Source organism: Chaetodon trifascialis, chromosome 20 (genome assembly GCF_039877785.1).
Source record: "Chaetodon trifascialis isolate fChaTrf1 chromosome 20, fChaTrf1.hap1, whole genome shotgun sequence".
NCBI lineage: Eukaryota > Metazoa > Chordata > Actinopteri > Chaetodontiformes > Chaetodontidae > Chaetodon > Chaetodon trifascialis.
The window spans coordinates 12,949,278-12,965,916 of record NC_092075.1 but is presented as its reverse complement, the minus strand read 5'-3'; the positions used below and the strand labels follow the sequence as shown (position 1 = coordinate 12,965,916).

Below are 16,639 nucleotides of genomic sequence, written 5' to 3'. Positions count from 1 at the left end.
AGAAGCGATGGGGAGGTGCGGAGGCATGGGGCAGCGTATTACAAAAGCAAGAATTTCAAACTGCAGACGAGGCCTCTGTCTGTCTGTCTGTCTGTCTGTCTGTCTGTCTGTCTGTCTGTCTGTCTGTGTTCTCTCCTAAACTCTACCATTTGCTTCTAATCCAGAAAAGTTTCCAAACTGGCCCTCTTGTTTTGACAAAAAGCTGCTCTGAGCTCTAAAACCCAGAGATAATAAGACCCCACGTATCTAATTCTCAATGGACTGAGGTGCATTCACTAAACACATAAAAAACAAATTACACACTCACTCAAGTTTGTTTTGTATTTGTACTATAGGCATATTTCAGGTGAATTATTTCTAAAAACCTCCAGCCTGTTCGTTGAATTTAAATTTAGCTCATGAGACGTGAAATAACTTCTTTTTTAACATTGCCAGATGACACGTGTATCACATGGCTGTGTAGCACAATGTGGTTTTGATGCAGATCTGGATTCAGATCTCTATTATTAAAATAAGTAAGAAGAAAGAGGATTATGCAGACAGTTTTCTATCTTTATGGACAATGTGCAGAACATTAATAGGTACAGTATGATCCTTTTTTAAGCTTTAGTTCAGTTTCTAGTTAACATTTAATTGATGATTTTATTAGCTACCTTGAAAGTGTCTTGTGTTGCTTCTGTTGTGATTCTATTGTGTGTTTTGGCTGCTGCAACTGCTGCAATTTCAATTCAGGAAAAGAAAAGCTGTATTCAAACTTAACTACCTGATAATGTCCACACTGAATATTACATTAATATACTTTACATACTGTATTAAAGTGACCAAAGCTATCATCTGTCTGCCTGTTAATCTGTATTTAACTGATGATTGAGATTTGGTATGTTTTCACACACACACACACACACACACACACACACACACACACACACACACACACACACACACACACACACACGTTGTACATATGTAGCAGAAACACTGAGGAGGAAGCCATCAAATGTTGAGCACGACATCAGCACAGCACAGAGCCGGAGAGGTCCACCATCAGCGAGGCCATGAAGGAACATAAAGTACGATCATATACAGTACAACACCCAGGGACACAACTGTAGATACCAGGCTTCTCATCTAATGCAGCAGCTGGATGCACAGTCACACACTGGCACACTCTCAGTTTTAATATGATGGTTTAATATCACAAAATGTCTGATTTAAAGAGGTCTGAGTGCAGATTCCTCAGACTCAGGTCCAAATGTTCAGCGATATATCATCAATATACCATCTCTGGGTGACAAAAATGATGTTTTTCCATCAGCTATTGCAAATATTATCAACATTTTTACATACCATAACATTTTGGTAACCCTAAAATACAAACTGACACATTTTCTTGATCTGATATGTCACCGTGAACAAAGGCATTACAGAAACACTTGACAAGTGCTTCCATAATTCAAAGTGGCACTTAAAAGCCCTCGCTGTGACCACAAGCTGCGTGCATTAGAGCCGCGAGTTTGGCATCTCAAGTTGCCGACTTACTGTACAAGGCAGACAGAGCCATTTATGGTGTGAAATGAACAATCTTCTTCTGTTTGTTTGTTTTGTTTTGCCAAGCGGGTGAGGAAAAACAAAAAAGAAATCAGATGTGGCAGCATAGTCACCGTCGCTAAAACCCACACCACTATGACAACTGAAAACAACAACAACAACAACGTCAACAACAACACCAACACACATGAACACAGAGCGCAAAAAAAGAATGTTTTTAATATCCAATTTTTTTCTTTTATTGTTCCATTGTAACAACACAGTATGGATGTATCAGTGCTGCGATTACTTCTGTCTCTCAAGCTCAGAGCAAACATGGCGTATCCGCTGTCAGCAGGGCTGAAAAATAGATCCGGTGTGTGTGCAATATACATAAAGAAACAAAGCCTCTTTAAGGAAATACAGCTGTCAAGCCAAGAAAGGTATTATAAAATGTATCAAGTTTGAAAAAGGCATGCTTTTGTCTCTCTTTCATCTTTAAAGTTTTCTTCTCTTTCAGTGTCATTGGGTAGCAATTGTTATGTGTTAATAAAGCACTTATTATTATACACAATAACCACAATTTGATTTTGTGTTTCAGTGCAAAGAGGTACCAAATCATCTTGTGTAAGGAATGAGTTGAGCCTTTTTCAAGTCCTCCTTAACCAGTGCTACATGCATAAATCACCCGCAGAGCTCCCACAGTCTATCCTCCCTCTGTCCATGTCAGGCTTTGCTTCTTCCTTTCTCTGAGACTCAGAAAGGTGTTAACACTGGGTTTTTGTCCCCTTTTCCAAAGGGTGAGGGGAGGGAGGAGGGGGCAGGGGGGGAGGAGTTGTTAGTTTGTATAGAGTCACCACTGTCACCACATGGACAAACACACACAATGAACAGCACACAGACGGCAAAGTGGAGGAAGCGAGAGACGGAAATCAAGAGAGAGGACGGAGGATGGATGAACACAGGGCCTAGCGCTGAGAGCGGCGATGATGATGTACCCGTTTGCCCTCTGAGACGGTGGCGGCAGAGTTGGCAGGGGGCCGGTTGGCAGGCTCTTCCTGGGGGTAGTGGGACGGAGTATCGGTCAGATACACCTCCACGTCATCAGGCACTTCTTCCAGGAAGTTAGAGGGAACCAGTCCGCGGTGGCCGTTCATATCACCCTGTGGGCGGAAATGAGGAAACATTTCTGTCATTGATCATGATGGATGCCAGATCGTGTGCACAATATGTCGTAGGGCTGATACGTCACGTCACTTTCCATTTAATTTATCTCTTTGTTCTCACAGAAGGAGAGCATGTGAAACTAATTTCTGCTCCGAGAGCTTCTCATCCAGTTCAAAATGATTAATTTGCAGACTCCTCATCTTTCTGATTATTTAAAGTTTGACACCAAACACTCCACACGCAATCAATCAATCAGGTAACCCATCGTGAACGACGTGTAAGAAGTAGTTCACGTTTTGGGAAATATGTCGTCACTTTCTTGCTGAGCGTTAGATGAAAAGATTGATACCACTCTCATGTTAAATAAAGTTTTAGCAGTTGATTTTTCATTTTTCAGAACGCAGGAAATGTGACCTGGTGGTGAGTTAACCTCACACACACCACTAAGATAGGAAAGGTTAGATTCACTCTGTAAATTTTAGGTCACAATTTCACATCTAAGGTTATGAGTTTGATTAGCGTAGCAGCGTAACATCACTCAATATGAAGCTACAACCTGGAGGTAGTTAGCTTAGCTTTGCATAAAGGGGAAAACAGCTAGCCAGGCTCTGCCAAAAATGTTGAAAATCTGTCCTCCAGCACCTCTAAAAAAAATAAAACATTATTTTATTGATGGTTTAATCTGGATAAACACACAAATGTAAAAATGACAGTTTTGTATAGATTAAACAAACAAAGGCGTTGGAGAAGCAAACATGGTCAAGCAGCACTCACATAATAGAATCCATCTTCGTCAATATCACCAAACACAGCGATGATGTCACCAGCACCGAAGGTCAGCTCAGCCTATCAAGACACAGAGATACAAAAAGGGATATACAAGCATGGTCTGATGTGTCGCCATGTCATTCCCTTAGTAGTCTATGTGTGTATTTAGCCTCTGATGCAGCAGTAAGGGATCCCTCGCAGTTAGCGATACCTCGACATCAACATTAGGGGAGCTCTCTCTGGGGTTGTAGTCGTACAGAGCCACCATCCTCCTCGAGGCCTGATCTCGACGAAGACCTCTTCTGTTCTGCTCTGGAAGAGGAAACAGACGACTTGTTAACAGAAAGTAACCATACAGGTGTGTTCAAACCCACAGATCCGTACTTGTTCTCAAGTATGCTTGCGTAGTACCTATTCTGTCCACAGGGGTGCTGAGTGGCAAGAAGCCCTGTTTGATGAGCTGGTCCAGGGTCTCCTCATCCTCTGCTCGTATCTCTGACACCATGTTACAGGGGATCAGCCCCATCCTGCCCCTCACTTCTCCTCTGTAAAACCCATCTGTATCTTTATCACCGTACACCTGTTAGAGTGAAAGAGTGACGGTTAGAGCTCTTGCTTTAAAACACTTCTGTGCTGCTGCTTGTCTTGACCAGAACTCCCTTTTAAAAGAGATTTTTAATCTCAGTGGGACCTATCCTTGTCAAATAAAGGTTAAAATTAGAAAGAAATTAATCAGAAATACAGTACATCAAAGTATGTGACCATGCTAATTAAGAAACTCCCACCCTAATGATCTGGCCCTCTTTGAAGGGCAGCTCCTCATCAGCTGCATCAGGGTTGGGGGACATGGACAGAGGATCGTAGTCAAAGAGGGCCACAAAGATCCGGAAGGACTCCTCGGGCTCCGACTCATCATAGTACGTTGGGGAGCGGCGATCCCTGTAGCCATCTTAAACACATTGAAGACCAAAAAAAAAAAATCTATCATCCTGCATAATTTTTATTTTTGTCTCCTGTGAAATTGGAGGCTGAGATCAAATCTTATTGCTGCATACAGTATACGTCACTACTGTGATGAGCAAGTCCATTATATTTACGTGGTGATGTATCTTAGCCATGCTTCAACGGAAATCAATGAGAGGAATGTATTCCGTCTTAATAAGTCTTATTGATTCTGATCAGGCAGTATTGCATGACATTTGATTTTCTTGTCTAGCCATATTTGTGCACACATGCATGTACCCACAAACACACACGCACACACAAAAGGTGTAATTTTTTTTGGGGGGGGGGGGGTGTAATTAACGTCTATCTTGTGTTTGAATGTGCAGTGAGAGACAAATGGGGAGCAAGACAAACCATGGTGCAATACACAGACAGAAAGTGATTCATGGACATGACACAACACCGGAAACACACGACACATGCATGCTACAAAAGGCCTCACTTTAAAAATAAAAGACACAACCATACAGTATGTCTATTTTCACTTCATAAAAAAAATATTCTGAGTGAAATTCTGAAATTTGAAGCAAAAATCTAACACTTCCCACACATTGCCAGCCCTTGTCGCAGCAAGAGGTCATTTATTAAGCCTGTCATTTATTTGAATTTGGCATTGCAATATTTGGAAAATGCACCAGCTAGCAGAGTGTGATACTGTTTGGTGCTTGAAAATACAAGCCTGCTGTGAAATGCATTGCTCCCAGGTGAGCATATGCCAACGTTTTAATTGCATTGATGTGCTACTGGAGAAGAAATGTAAGGGACAACTGCATTTCCAACAGCTGATATTTCAAACTCAAATGTCCAAAGAAAAACAAGAAAGCAGTGAATGTGCAGTCATTCTTTAATGTCTACCGCTAATAATCCTTCAACATGTCATGCATGACTGCTCTCATTCTAAGTGCATCGGGTGTGGTGGTACCACAAAGGGGAGGGGGTTTAGCAGGCATCTGGAGTTCAGTGCAGTGAGTGTGGCATTCCCTGAGCAGTCAATCAATCATTTATCATCTGCAACTGTGGAAACGTTCATCCTGGACCCCAGGTATGGCTTGCCAGTGGGTCCACCATTTCAGTGCAGTGCGGTCATGCTGTTCAACTGAAAGCATAATAATAACTATTATTATTTGAGACAGAGAAACAGGCACTTGCAAGTGTCCACAGCTACTTCTTGCCTCTTGCCATTTGCCGGTGGCTTTTTTGTGTGTGTGTCGCCATGCTGTGGTGGTAAAAACAGGACTGCAGGCACATACCACGGGGAGACCTGGTGCCGCCCATGTGCCTGCGAGATGACCACGTCCTGTGCCGAGCTACTCTGCCATAGTAAACATCCTCGGTGATGGGGGAGAGGTTTCCCTCACTGTTATTCTCAGAGGTTACCTCTACAGGAAACACCAATTAGAGGGTGAGGGGGTTACAATGCAAAGCTCAACATTCCCCTCCCAAAAGGTGAACTATTTGTGTTCCAGCTTCTAATTACTTAGGTACAAGGTAATGACAAATACACACAGGAAAGCAACAAACGGAAAACCACTATGGCTAAACTGTCATGTTGTCACATTTTTTATTGGAGCAGGTTAATGCCTGAGCGTGTAGCGCAACTGTGCACAGCAGCTTTGTCTTAAGTGTGAGCTTGTTGCATTGTTATAGTGTCTGCAAGATCAAACGTATGTTCAGTTAGTGAAGGGCATGAGCATGGTTCATAGACACAGAGGTGATCTGGAGACACAGAGAAGCTCATGAGGGTTTTAACAGAGCAACAGACACTACCGTTCTGTGGCACAGAAAACATGAGAGTATAAAATAAAAGCTTTTCTCGTCCATTCTCTCCTGCCACCTCCCTATACTGACCAATGGAGGGGACCATTAGAGGTCGTCTCTGAGGCTGGGAACCCCCATGATGAATTCTTCTCCCGGTCTCCCGGTCATGACGGCCTCCAGCAGGAGTGTTTGTCTGAAATGCACGCAAACACAGAAAAAACATTCGCAAACATTAAACATTCACGAGCGGCTGACAGGCACGTGGATGCACTCGCAAGCAGCTGTGTGAGAAGAACGCACATCGACGTACGCGTACAAATTGTATGTAAACAAAATCATGCAGCATTTACAGGCAGGCACACTGAAACACAGACGCATAGACACACACTCAAACACACACAAGCCCACAGGATATTTTAACAATCCGAGATTAAGCAAATACTGATTGCATACTACTGTTAAAAAAAAAAAAGTATCAGTTAACACTGTCTATGATCCTGTGCTGTCTCCCTTCACAGCACTAAACCGTTCAGTGTCTCTCTCCAAGGTGCTGAACACATTCAAACCCAGCCTATCTTCGTTTCTCTCCTAAATGCCAAAACATGCCAGGATCTCTGGCCTCCGATGCTACTAATAGCCTGCACCGTACACCTCAGGCTGCTGCTAACCATCTACTCGCATCACATAGCTAAGAAAAAAAAGAAAAAAAAGTGGAAATGAAAAGGAAAGCAATATGACATTAAAATAGCAAGCTTTGCTAACTACTATCAGAAACCTTGGTCCAAGCTGGATAATGATGAAGATGTCGCTCCAGCTGCCTGAAAGCATTCAAACCCAGCGTGTCTCTCTCTGTTTCTCTCCGTGGTGCTGAAGCGTTCATATTTTTCCTCTCATTTTCTCTAAATTTGAATTAAACTCAGCACACGCACTAACAACACATATCAAATGCAAATCAAGGCAGCAGTCTCAGTTGAAGCATCTGTGCCTGTGCAGTTCACTAAATAATGATAAATTTGGGTGGTTATGACTCTCGGGTTTAGAATATAAGTGCAAAGAACTGCACCTTGGGTGTGTTGTGCGAGTTGCGTCGGCGTCCCTCTTCCAGCTGCATCTCAGAGTACAGCTCCTCCTCATCCTCTTCCATGATGTCAGACAGGTCAGAGCCCCGGCTGCTTTCGCTGTGATAATCTTCATTGTGACTATAGTGAGGCTTTTGGCAGTCACACACACACAAAAACACAAACACACAAGACGCAGTTGTTTAAGTCCACATACATACATACATGCACACACCAAACGCACATGGATGGGTGAACACACGCAGTGGAACACGCACGGAGACACGGGCAAAGGGAGTGTATGCATGCGATCACCCAGACATGCATGCACGCACACGTCCAAACATACGCACACGTGAGAGGTTTTCTATAGGATAACACACCGGGGCTGAAGTTCAAAAGGAGGCAAAAGATCCATCGCTTATCATGTTGTTCTTACCGGCCTCCCCAGTTCTGAGCCTCTGAGGAACTCGTCAACGGAGGGTCCTCTCCGGCGGCCACGTGCAAAGCCTTCCTCATCCTCATCTTCCTCATCAGAGTGATGCTGGTGAAATGAATGACCCTGCTCTCCGTATCTGTCCTGCCTCCTGTCCCCCTGAAAACATGTATGAGGAGTGGGGAAAGTGGGTAACACAGACAGGGGGTAACAGTGGTACTTCATTGTTGTATTTTGCAGTATTTTGATGATAACTTGATCTTGATAGATAGATAGATAGATAGATAGATAGATAGATAGATAGATAGATAGATAGATAGATAGATAGATAGATAGATAGATAGATAGATAGATAGATAGATAGATAGATAGATAGATAGATAGAGTGTACACTACACATCACTACATACCTTTCATTTGCAGCCTTTCATGTACAGGTGTTTTGAACTCTTATTTAATTTACAGTTTGTCATGCTCTGACTTTATCTCTCTTGTGAGTGTGTGATTCCTTTCAACTGGATTCCTTTTCATCTCACCTTGCCACTTTCTGCTGCCACCCTCTGTGCTGCCTCTCGGGCGATGGCTTTGGCCACTGTGTCTGGGATAAGCGTGCCGCGGGGCTGCGGGAGAATCCTCTGGGGGGAAGGGGAGCGTGGATTCGGAGGGGGAGGGGCCTCGAGGGTGTGGCCTTTCATGGGCATTGGAGGCTGGGAAGAGGGCGAGCGTGTGGGGTCCCAGCCAGGCTGGCCAGGTGGAACGGCTCCCCCGTGGTGGGCCACGTGCTCTTTGGCATCCAGGTCTCTGGCACATACTGGTCTCTGAGGTATAGGGTGGTGTTGGGGGTGGGGGAGCAGAGGCAGTTGGTGCTGGGGCCTGGGACCTTGGTGGGGTGGGCGGGGCTGGAGATGTAGGGGCTGAGGGTGTGAGGGTCGCAGCTGGGGCTGCGGTGGTCCACCAGGATGGGGAAGTCTGGGGTGTGGTTGGGGGTGCTGAGGATGGGGTGGGAGTGGCTGTCCATGTGACTGGGGGGGACCAGGAAGTTGGGGTGTGGCATGAGGAGGGTGAGGGGATTGGAGGTGGGGTTGAGGGTGGGGGTGTGGAGGGGGGCCTGCATGGGGGTGCATCGGCGGTGGCAGGGGAAGCGCAGGTAGAGGCACGAGCAGGTTGTTTGGAATGACGGCGACCTGGGAGTCCTGGGATTCTCCCTGTACTGACAGTGTCCGGACGATGACTTCCCTGGCCTCCAGGCACTGAATCCTTGTCAGCTCAACAGTAACATAGTCTGCCATTGGGTACAACACTTCAGCTATCTGGATTTAAAAAGAGAAAATGAAATGTAGCATCAACAGAGGCTAAAAACAAGTGAAACAACATCAGTGTCATCATTGTCATTTTCAGCCTCACTGCTGGTAAGACTGAAAAAGGAAAATGGTTTGATGGTTAATACCCTCTTTGTTCTGACCAGCACTCTCTCACATTGCTCACTTTTGCTCTGGTATGTGAAGCAGACAATAAGGCAGAAAACATCGAGCTGTCAAATCAATTGAACATTGTGCTGATCTGCTCTGGCAGTCTCCACCAGAGGGAGCGAGAGACCTTTCCACAACATTCACAGGTCCCACACTGAGAGTGTTGCACTGAACACGAATCACAGGCAGGTGGCACTGCTGTGTGCACGGACGGAACAGACGACACAATGCTTGACAACAAAGGCTATTATCATCCCACCTCTGATGTACATTCTCATGCTTCAACTGGATTGAATTTGATTAAACATCTCATTATCTCTGTACTGCATGTTTACCTTTGAAATATGGATCGCACAAACCTTTCCCTCAGTGCTGTGCAAAGACCCTTATTTTCCCTCTGATCATGAGTGATGCCTCTAACCCACCATCACTCACCATATCTCTCAACAGAATGAGCTTAAATAAGTATCACTCACCCTCTGGCCTTTAGTGCAGACTGCGTAACCGACGACATTTGCCCCGTTAGAGGTGCCCGTGGGAGAGAGGATGGGGGGCTTCCAGTGGACCTGTAATACCCCTGGAGCCTGCCCACAGAGCACCTGTACATCCTGGGGAGGCATAGGAGGTCCTGGGAGGTGAGAGGACAGGTGTAAGGAAAGATTGGGAAAAAAATCATCATTTCAAATCATTAATATACAAACAAGTGGAAAGGGTGTGAAGTATTTGTCAAATGCACAAATCGGCACACACACAACCATGCACAGAAATGCCCACATACAAGAGAGGGGGTGAGGTGGTGGGAGGATTCGGGACACAACAAACTGGGTTCATTTATAATTTGCCCTGCATAAAGTACGACACTAACATTGGCTAACCAAGGATGATGAGTTGTGAATGAAGTCCTCTTAGTGTAGTTGTGTTTTTGTCAAATATTATCAGTCTATATTCCTCTGGTCTACCACTGTGTCATAAGCTCATGCTACTTTTTATGAGAGGAGAATAAATGAAGGAAAAAAAACAATGTGGGCCTCCTGACAACACTGTTGTCTCTGCATGCAGGACACAATCCAGAGGGACTAACTGCAGCCCTCCTTTGTCTTCCACTCTCTGGGATCACTGGATAAAACATGCACAACTGCATTCAAACAGAAGCAAATGCACACTCACACAAAATGGTAATTTCAGTGAGCAGTGGAGTGGCACTGCTTTATATAGCACTGGTTACTACAGGCTAGGCTATAGGCTGAGGAAATGACTCATCAGAATAATAACTGATCATATCTTGTGATGCGTGGCTGTTCTCTAATTAATGATGTGCTCAGTGCAGTAAGCAACCTTGGGCAAAACTGCATTTGAATTTGGTTTCAAAAAACAAAATGTTTACATTTTTTTAAGACACATGAATGGCAACATTGTTTGGAAAAAAAATGCTTTCCAATCTCTGAATCGTTAAAAAAAAAATGCCATTTTGCCCAGGTTACTTCATTAATTGCACATATTTTACAATATGTCATAGTCATTCTCAGTTTCATGACTATAGGCCTCTTTCCAAAGTATCATAGCGCTAATGTCATGGTTGCCCACTGCTTTTCAATCGAAGAAACTCATTTAATGTTCAGATATATGGGAAACCCAGCCCAGGACTGATGCTTCATTCTGACCTGTTCTGCAATATGGTGTTGGACCTAGACAAAATACAATACACAACAATGACAGGGTAAGGCAATGCTGGACCGTACTCTTCTAAAGCACAGTACAATAACCTCAAAAATGATGTGTCAGTATCTTTCACATTAGAGCTGGCTTACAGTAAACTGAAACAAACAGTAGTAATAGTAGCAGTCTGTCATCTCCATCTGTCCTTTATACTGACTACAAGATTGTTTAGACCATGCATGAAGCAAACATAAAAAACTACTGACAATGTCTGCTGTGGATCTATACATACATTACAGATACAGTATCTCTAAGCATAGAAATGATCTTCGCTGACCTGCAGCCTGAGTGCAGAACTCCACACCAGCTTCTTTCCTCTCTCTCTGCTCCAGTGGCAGCTGCCATGGCACCTGGTGCGGCTGCGCCACCACCGTCACTTTGTACACCGTGAGGGGCTTCAGGTTGAGGAAGCGTAATCTGTACCTTCCCGGCTTTACCACTGCATGCTCTACCCCATCCAAGAACACCGTGTGACCATAGTTACTGTTGCTAGGCAACCAGGAGAGCTCGGCAGTGTCACGCTGGATGTCATCCACTCGCAGGCCGCACGGCGCCACCACCACGTTGGCTCCCACCAGCACGGTGCAGCGCAGCTCGTCCGACAAGCCCCGGTCGGTGACGGTCTGCACCGACACGCGATGAACGCAGCCGTCCAGGTCCAGCTTCTCCAGCAAACACTTGGTCCGGCCACCGTACACGATACTGGCACGAAGCTCCCCATCTACTAATACGTTATAGCCAGAAATGCTCCCCCAGCCCAAAGGCACTAATGGAGGCTCCCAGGCCACAATGACGCTCCGTGCCAGCTGTTTGATCAAGGAGATCTTTCGGGGGTAAGGCACAACGTCTTCAGCCAGGTCCTCAGGGTCCAGGGGCCCCCCTGTCCCATTGCTACAGGGAACCAAGGCATTAGCTGAGCCCAGGAGGCCATCCTGGCAGGCACCTCCATCTACTGCTGTCAAAGCCAGGGTTGTATGATCCAGCGGGCCCAGGTCTTCCCCTCCCTCCCCCGACTGAATCGCTGGTTTTTCCTTGTCCTGGACAAACTCCACGAAGTTGGAAGGAACAAGTCCTCGCTGGCCATCCAGCAGCTCCCCTGTGACAGAAAGAAGGAGAGAGGCAGGTGCAGAAGATGAATGAGTCAACTTTGTGCCTCATTCTCATGTTCATGCTGATGAACAAAAAGCCTAATGCCAACCACCATGACAATCCTACTCTTCACCAAAACACAACAGTCCCACTGTGATGCCTCCTGAAATGTTGAAATTAGGCTTCACTAATGGCTCCTTACAAGACAAAGACGAGAGCTGTAACTTGAATACACAATCATCAGTGAGAACTATTTTTCCTGCAGGGTGGGAATGAGTCAGTGAGTGAGGTGGGAGATATGTAAACACACAGTCTGTCTTATTCCCTAAGATGTAACATTTACCACTGGCTCTCTGATGCTATCGCCTATACTCTCTCCAGTAAACACAGAACTGAGAAAACACTCCTTTTCAACATTTCGAAGAACTTGAACTGTAGTTCACTGCTTCTGAACATTTCCAGGAACACCCCTGAGCATGTAGATGCTGCGGTCAATGCAGGAAAAAAAAAAACAGCTTAGATTTGCACTGTAGTTTTTTTCCCAAAGGCAAAGAAGTTTATGTTAAAAAAAAAAAAAAAGCTCCCTATCATCTTGTCCTTCAATCCCTTTTTCCACAGAGGCCTGGAAGACCTTAAGACCATCTGTGTGTGTCTGCATATTTGTGTGCGGGTGAGTGTGTGTGGTGTTTATGTGTGCTGATGATTAAGTGAGCCCCACCGGATTAGTCATCAAGCTTAAAGGGACCAAGGTCCCATCTTGACAACAGCTTGGTCTGAGGCCTGAATCTCCCGCCTGCGTGGTAAACACAAGACTCCTCCACGATGCCATGCAATCTCACCGCCCACAGCTGATGAATCACTGCAGCTGATTACTACTGTCTGTAGTGGGCTGCATTGTCTGCAGCATTGTTAGCTAGGGGGATTGGGGTTGCCTCTGACGAAGAGGCCCTCTTAATTTTAGAGAGAGAATCACTCCAATCACACTTAAAAACCGTCTACAGGAAGTTTTCTTGGTGACACTGCCGCACTGATGCATAGTGTACTTACATACAGGTGCAGCCAAAATGATTGAGGAAAAAATAAAACTTTAAAGTGACTAATAAACTCTTCCAAACACTCATACAAAGGCCAGTCATACCACTTTTGTTAGCTATAAAAATGCTGTGGGAACTTAAACTGAAAAAACTTCAACAGGGGCACAATCATCTGTCATCTTTAATCTTGTGGCTTTTTTTTTATTATATGTTATTTGTTACAATTATTATTTATCTTACATCTTGGACGTCATTTACTTTTATTGTTCATTTTACTGTGTAAAACTGTTTTGGAAGGTGCTATATAAATTATTATTACTATTATTACTTACTGTCAAGTGTCTTGGAAGGGTACAAAGTACATCTGTAATACATGTGATTGTACATATGCAACAGCTGTATGTATGGTACTGTATATGTGTTACAGCAGTCAGTGCTTCCCAAACAGGGTCATTTTAAAACGATATTGAGGGGATTAAGATGGCAAACACAATACTGTGTAGGAATAGAACAAATTCACTGGGGAATACTCTAACTGTGTGCTGACACACATTTCTTGGCATTTTCTCTCACTGTGAGATAATAAATACGTGATGATGCACACGCTTGTTTTGACTGTCAAGCATTCTCTGCAACGGCAGCAGACGAGGACTCAGACTTGAAAAGCAACAAAGGACGCCTCCCGCTGCGCTGTAACCTTTGATGTTTAGACTGCAATGTGTTTTTTTCAGATCTGAAAATGAATGCTGATATTATGTTTGCATGTCATCTCTGAGGCTCACCTTCATAGAATCCATCATCGTCCATGTTTCCATACACGTACAGATACTTTCCAGCCACAAGGGGGAGTTCTGCTTCAGGGTGCTCATTTGGTCCATCATAAGGGTTGTAACTGACAGGAGAAATGTGCACTTTCAGTTTTCATTATATTGGAAATGAAGAAGCTTTTATGCTTAAAAGTTTAGGTCCGATGAAATAGACAGACTCCTGAATCTCATTCACCTGTAACGGGCAGTGCAAAGGCGGACCTGGCCTGTGTAGCGAGGCTTGGACCTGGGTGATGGGCTGGCCTCATCCTCCATCTGTAGATTAACAACAGAACCAGAGAAATATGTTCATTCACATTAACATAAAATACAAGCTAATTAAATATGTGACTATATATCTAATGTTAAGAACTGAGAAAACTTCAAACTATCTTGCTGTCAGAGAGGTTAAACATGCGTTAATGTGATGAAATTTAGTGTCACTGAGACCCACCTCTGAGGGGGTCAGCTGTCGAGGGCTGCTGGGGCGGTCCGTTGTCACGGTGCTGGATTTGACAGACGGCAGCTCTGGCTTTTCTCTGTCTCCAGTCTGTGGTGTGCAGGGCAAGAACTGGGAGATCAGTAGCGGCGTGTTTGCCGCGCTCTCATCGCCTGGGAGACATTGATTTCCATAGCAAATAAAGAGCAAGTGTCATTCCTTCTGCACCCATTTGCTGCTCATTGCACAGCTATTGATCTCCTGTTGAAGCGAGTTGCAGCAAACACTCTTCATGGCAAAGTCTATTCCACCCCCATCAACACCTCACATCTGCAATGCATTTGTCCTTAAATAGCGCTCAGGTCCTCGTGGGGGGAAAAAACACACTTGAATGAAAATGCAGGAAGTACAAAATATAAAACTGCAGTGTACGAGTGCAAACAGCTGAATTCCTTGAGGAAATTAAAGTAAGCCAACAACATGGATCCACTGTATCAGTGAGTTCTTGTGGTTTGATATTACGCATTAGCACAAAAGCATAAGTGAGTCCTGCCTCTGTTTCAAGTGAAGACAAAGATAAAACAGGATTTCCAGCACTTCAAAGACCTTTGGTCTGTGCCAGATTGTATAAATCTGCATTGCTGATATGGCTCTATCTGCTGGCTCTGCAGGTTGCACTATGTCTCATTAGAATACCAACGTGTTAAACCACACTCATGTCATACATCAGGCCTGTGATCAATTAGGATAGATATTGATCATGAATAACCAATATTGCCATTAATGGTGTCTAGCGCTGGTCAGGAGTGAGCTGATCCAGCTGTTATGTGAGCTGTCTGGGGATTAGATCACTCTCACTCTCATTTCATTCATAAGCCTTTTGATCACATGTAATTAGGTGGATGCTTTTATCTAGAGTGTCTGAAGTGAATACATTTTTTAGAATGGGCAAACCCTCATACATAAATCCTAATAGTAACATTTTATTTGTATTAATAGAGCAGATTTAGCATTGCATTGCTCTAAGTTAGTTTTATTCCACGCATTCTTCTTTCTTGTCAAAACCTGGAGCCTACATTACCCATAATGCATCTCAACAACTGCTAGTTCAGTCAGAGATTTGGGTGTGTTGTGTCAGTAGCAGCAGATAAAGCCTCGAGCTGCTCGCCACAACAGTTCTAACTCCCAAACACCACCTTTTTAAAACTTTTTTAAACTTGTAGTCTCCAGGCACCACTCAAGTGACATCACTAGAGGCTAGTTTACGGATTTTGTGTTGCTCCTCCTGAAGCTAGTTTTTGCTCATGAGCCGAGACCACTGACCCACCTGTCTCTGGCTGGGCCTCAAATCCAACGATGACTTGTGAGAGTTTCTTCGCCGGCAAGAGGGGGATCTGGGATGTGGAGGTGGGGTTAATCTTAAGGATGTCCACAGTATCTGATTGCAAACGGAAGTTCAGCAGCTCTTTGGACAGCTGGTGGTAGTGTTCACTCTGTGACCTGCATTTCTGCTCCAGGTCACGAACCTTGACCTTTGATAGACAACAAAGAGAGCAGAGAGGGTGGTAATGGCCAAGAGGAGGGAGTGAAATAAAAGGAGAGAGCAGGAGGTAAAGAGCCAATCATGAGGGATCACACAAAGCCTGGAGTGCACTTCATCACATGTAATGTTCAGATAAGAGATCTCTGAAGAACAGCCAACGTTTCATATATTAATGCTGATCAACCACAGAACCAATTAGACGAGGATCCCTCAAGAGCCTTTTTAGCTTATAGCAGCATGTTATATTAAAATCACTGCAGCCCAATCAAAGCACATGGAAGTGTAGAGTCATCTGCACTGCTGCAGCTGACATATAAGACTGCTAAACTCTGATAACAACACTGGAGTACTGCCAAGAGGATTATAAAAGTTACAGTGTAGACATTAAAGACATCATATCACAGATATCATATCAGAGGAAGTCAAGGAAGATGGATGGGGTGTACAGTGAGTACAGCAGTTCTCAATCTCATCCAGTGCACATATGGATTCTCAATTTGCACAAAATTCCCACGAAAGGCTTTGAAAGCTTTAGTGATTTGCTGAAAATTCACATATTTGACTGAAAGGAGATGAAACTAATGAGGGAGTAAATACCTGAAACATTCTGTCCTTATTGTTCTGTTCAGACAAAAAAGAGGGAAACAGAAAAAAGCAAAGACAGAAGAAAAATGTAAAGAAAAAGCACATTGAAGACAGACCCAGACACCAACACATGCCACTGTAACTGATGCAAAGGAAAACATGTGAAACAACATATTTATCAGTGCAGATAAATATAGGAAAGTGGTACAAATTTACGTAAAGCAACTTAAAAGAAGTGA

At 44.2% G+C, this 16,639-nt stretch overlaps 1 protein-coding gene across 8 annotated transcripts in view; it reads right to left on the bottom strand.

Moving 5' to 3' along the window:
- Positions 1-16,639, bottom strand: part of rimbp2a (RIMS binding protein 2a) — a 72,673-nt gene that overhangs the window by 11,882 nt on the left and 44,152 nt on the right. For 2 of the 8 annotated variants that reach the window (XM_070988825.1, XM_070988821.1), the window contains exons 8-23: positions 15,600-15,804; positions 14,288-14,445; positions 14,030-14,109; positions 13,810-13,919; positions 11,182-12,000; positions 10,850-10,873; positions 9,665-9,816; positions 8,256-9,029; positions 7,723-7,878; positions 7,289-7,435; positions 6,316-6,418; positions 4,248-4,411; positions 3,874-4,042; positions 3,674-3,774; positions 3,469-3,540; positions 2,526-2,690 (exon numbers count right to left, since the gene is read on the bottom strand). In XM_070988825.1, the coding sequence (XP_070844926.1) occupies positions 2,526-2,690; positions 3,469-3,540; positions 3,674-3,774; positions 3,874-4,042; positions 4,248-4,411; positions 6,316-6,418; positions 7,289-7,435; positions 7,723-7,878; positions 8,256-9,029; positions 9,665-9,816; positions 10,850-10,873; positions 11,182-12,000; positions 13,810-13,919; positions 14,030-14,109; positions 14,288-14,445; positions 15,600-15,804 (3,399 nt within the window). Of the gene's footprint in view, positions 1-2,525; positions 2,691-3,468; positions 3,541-3,673; positions 3,775-3,873; positions 4,043-4,247; positions 4,412-4,781; positions 5,847-6,315; positions 6,419-7,288; positions 7,436-7,722; positions 7,879-8,255; positions 9,030-9,664; positions 9,817-10,849; positions 10,874-11,181; positions 12,001-13,809; positions 13,920-14,029; positions 14,110-14,287; positions 14,446-15,599; positions 15,805-16,639 lie in introns of those variants that run through there. The other 6 variants (XM_070988824.1, XM_070988826.1, XM_070988823.1 and 3 more) reach the window with 5 other exon arrangements.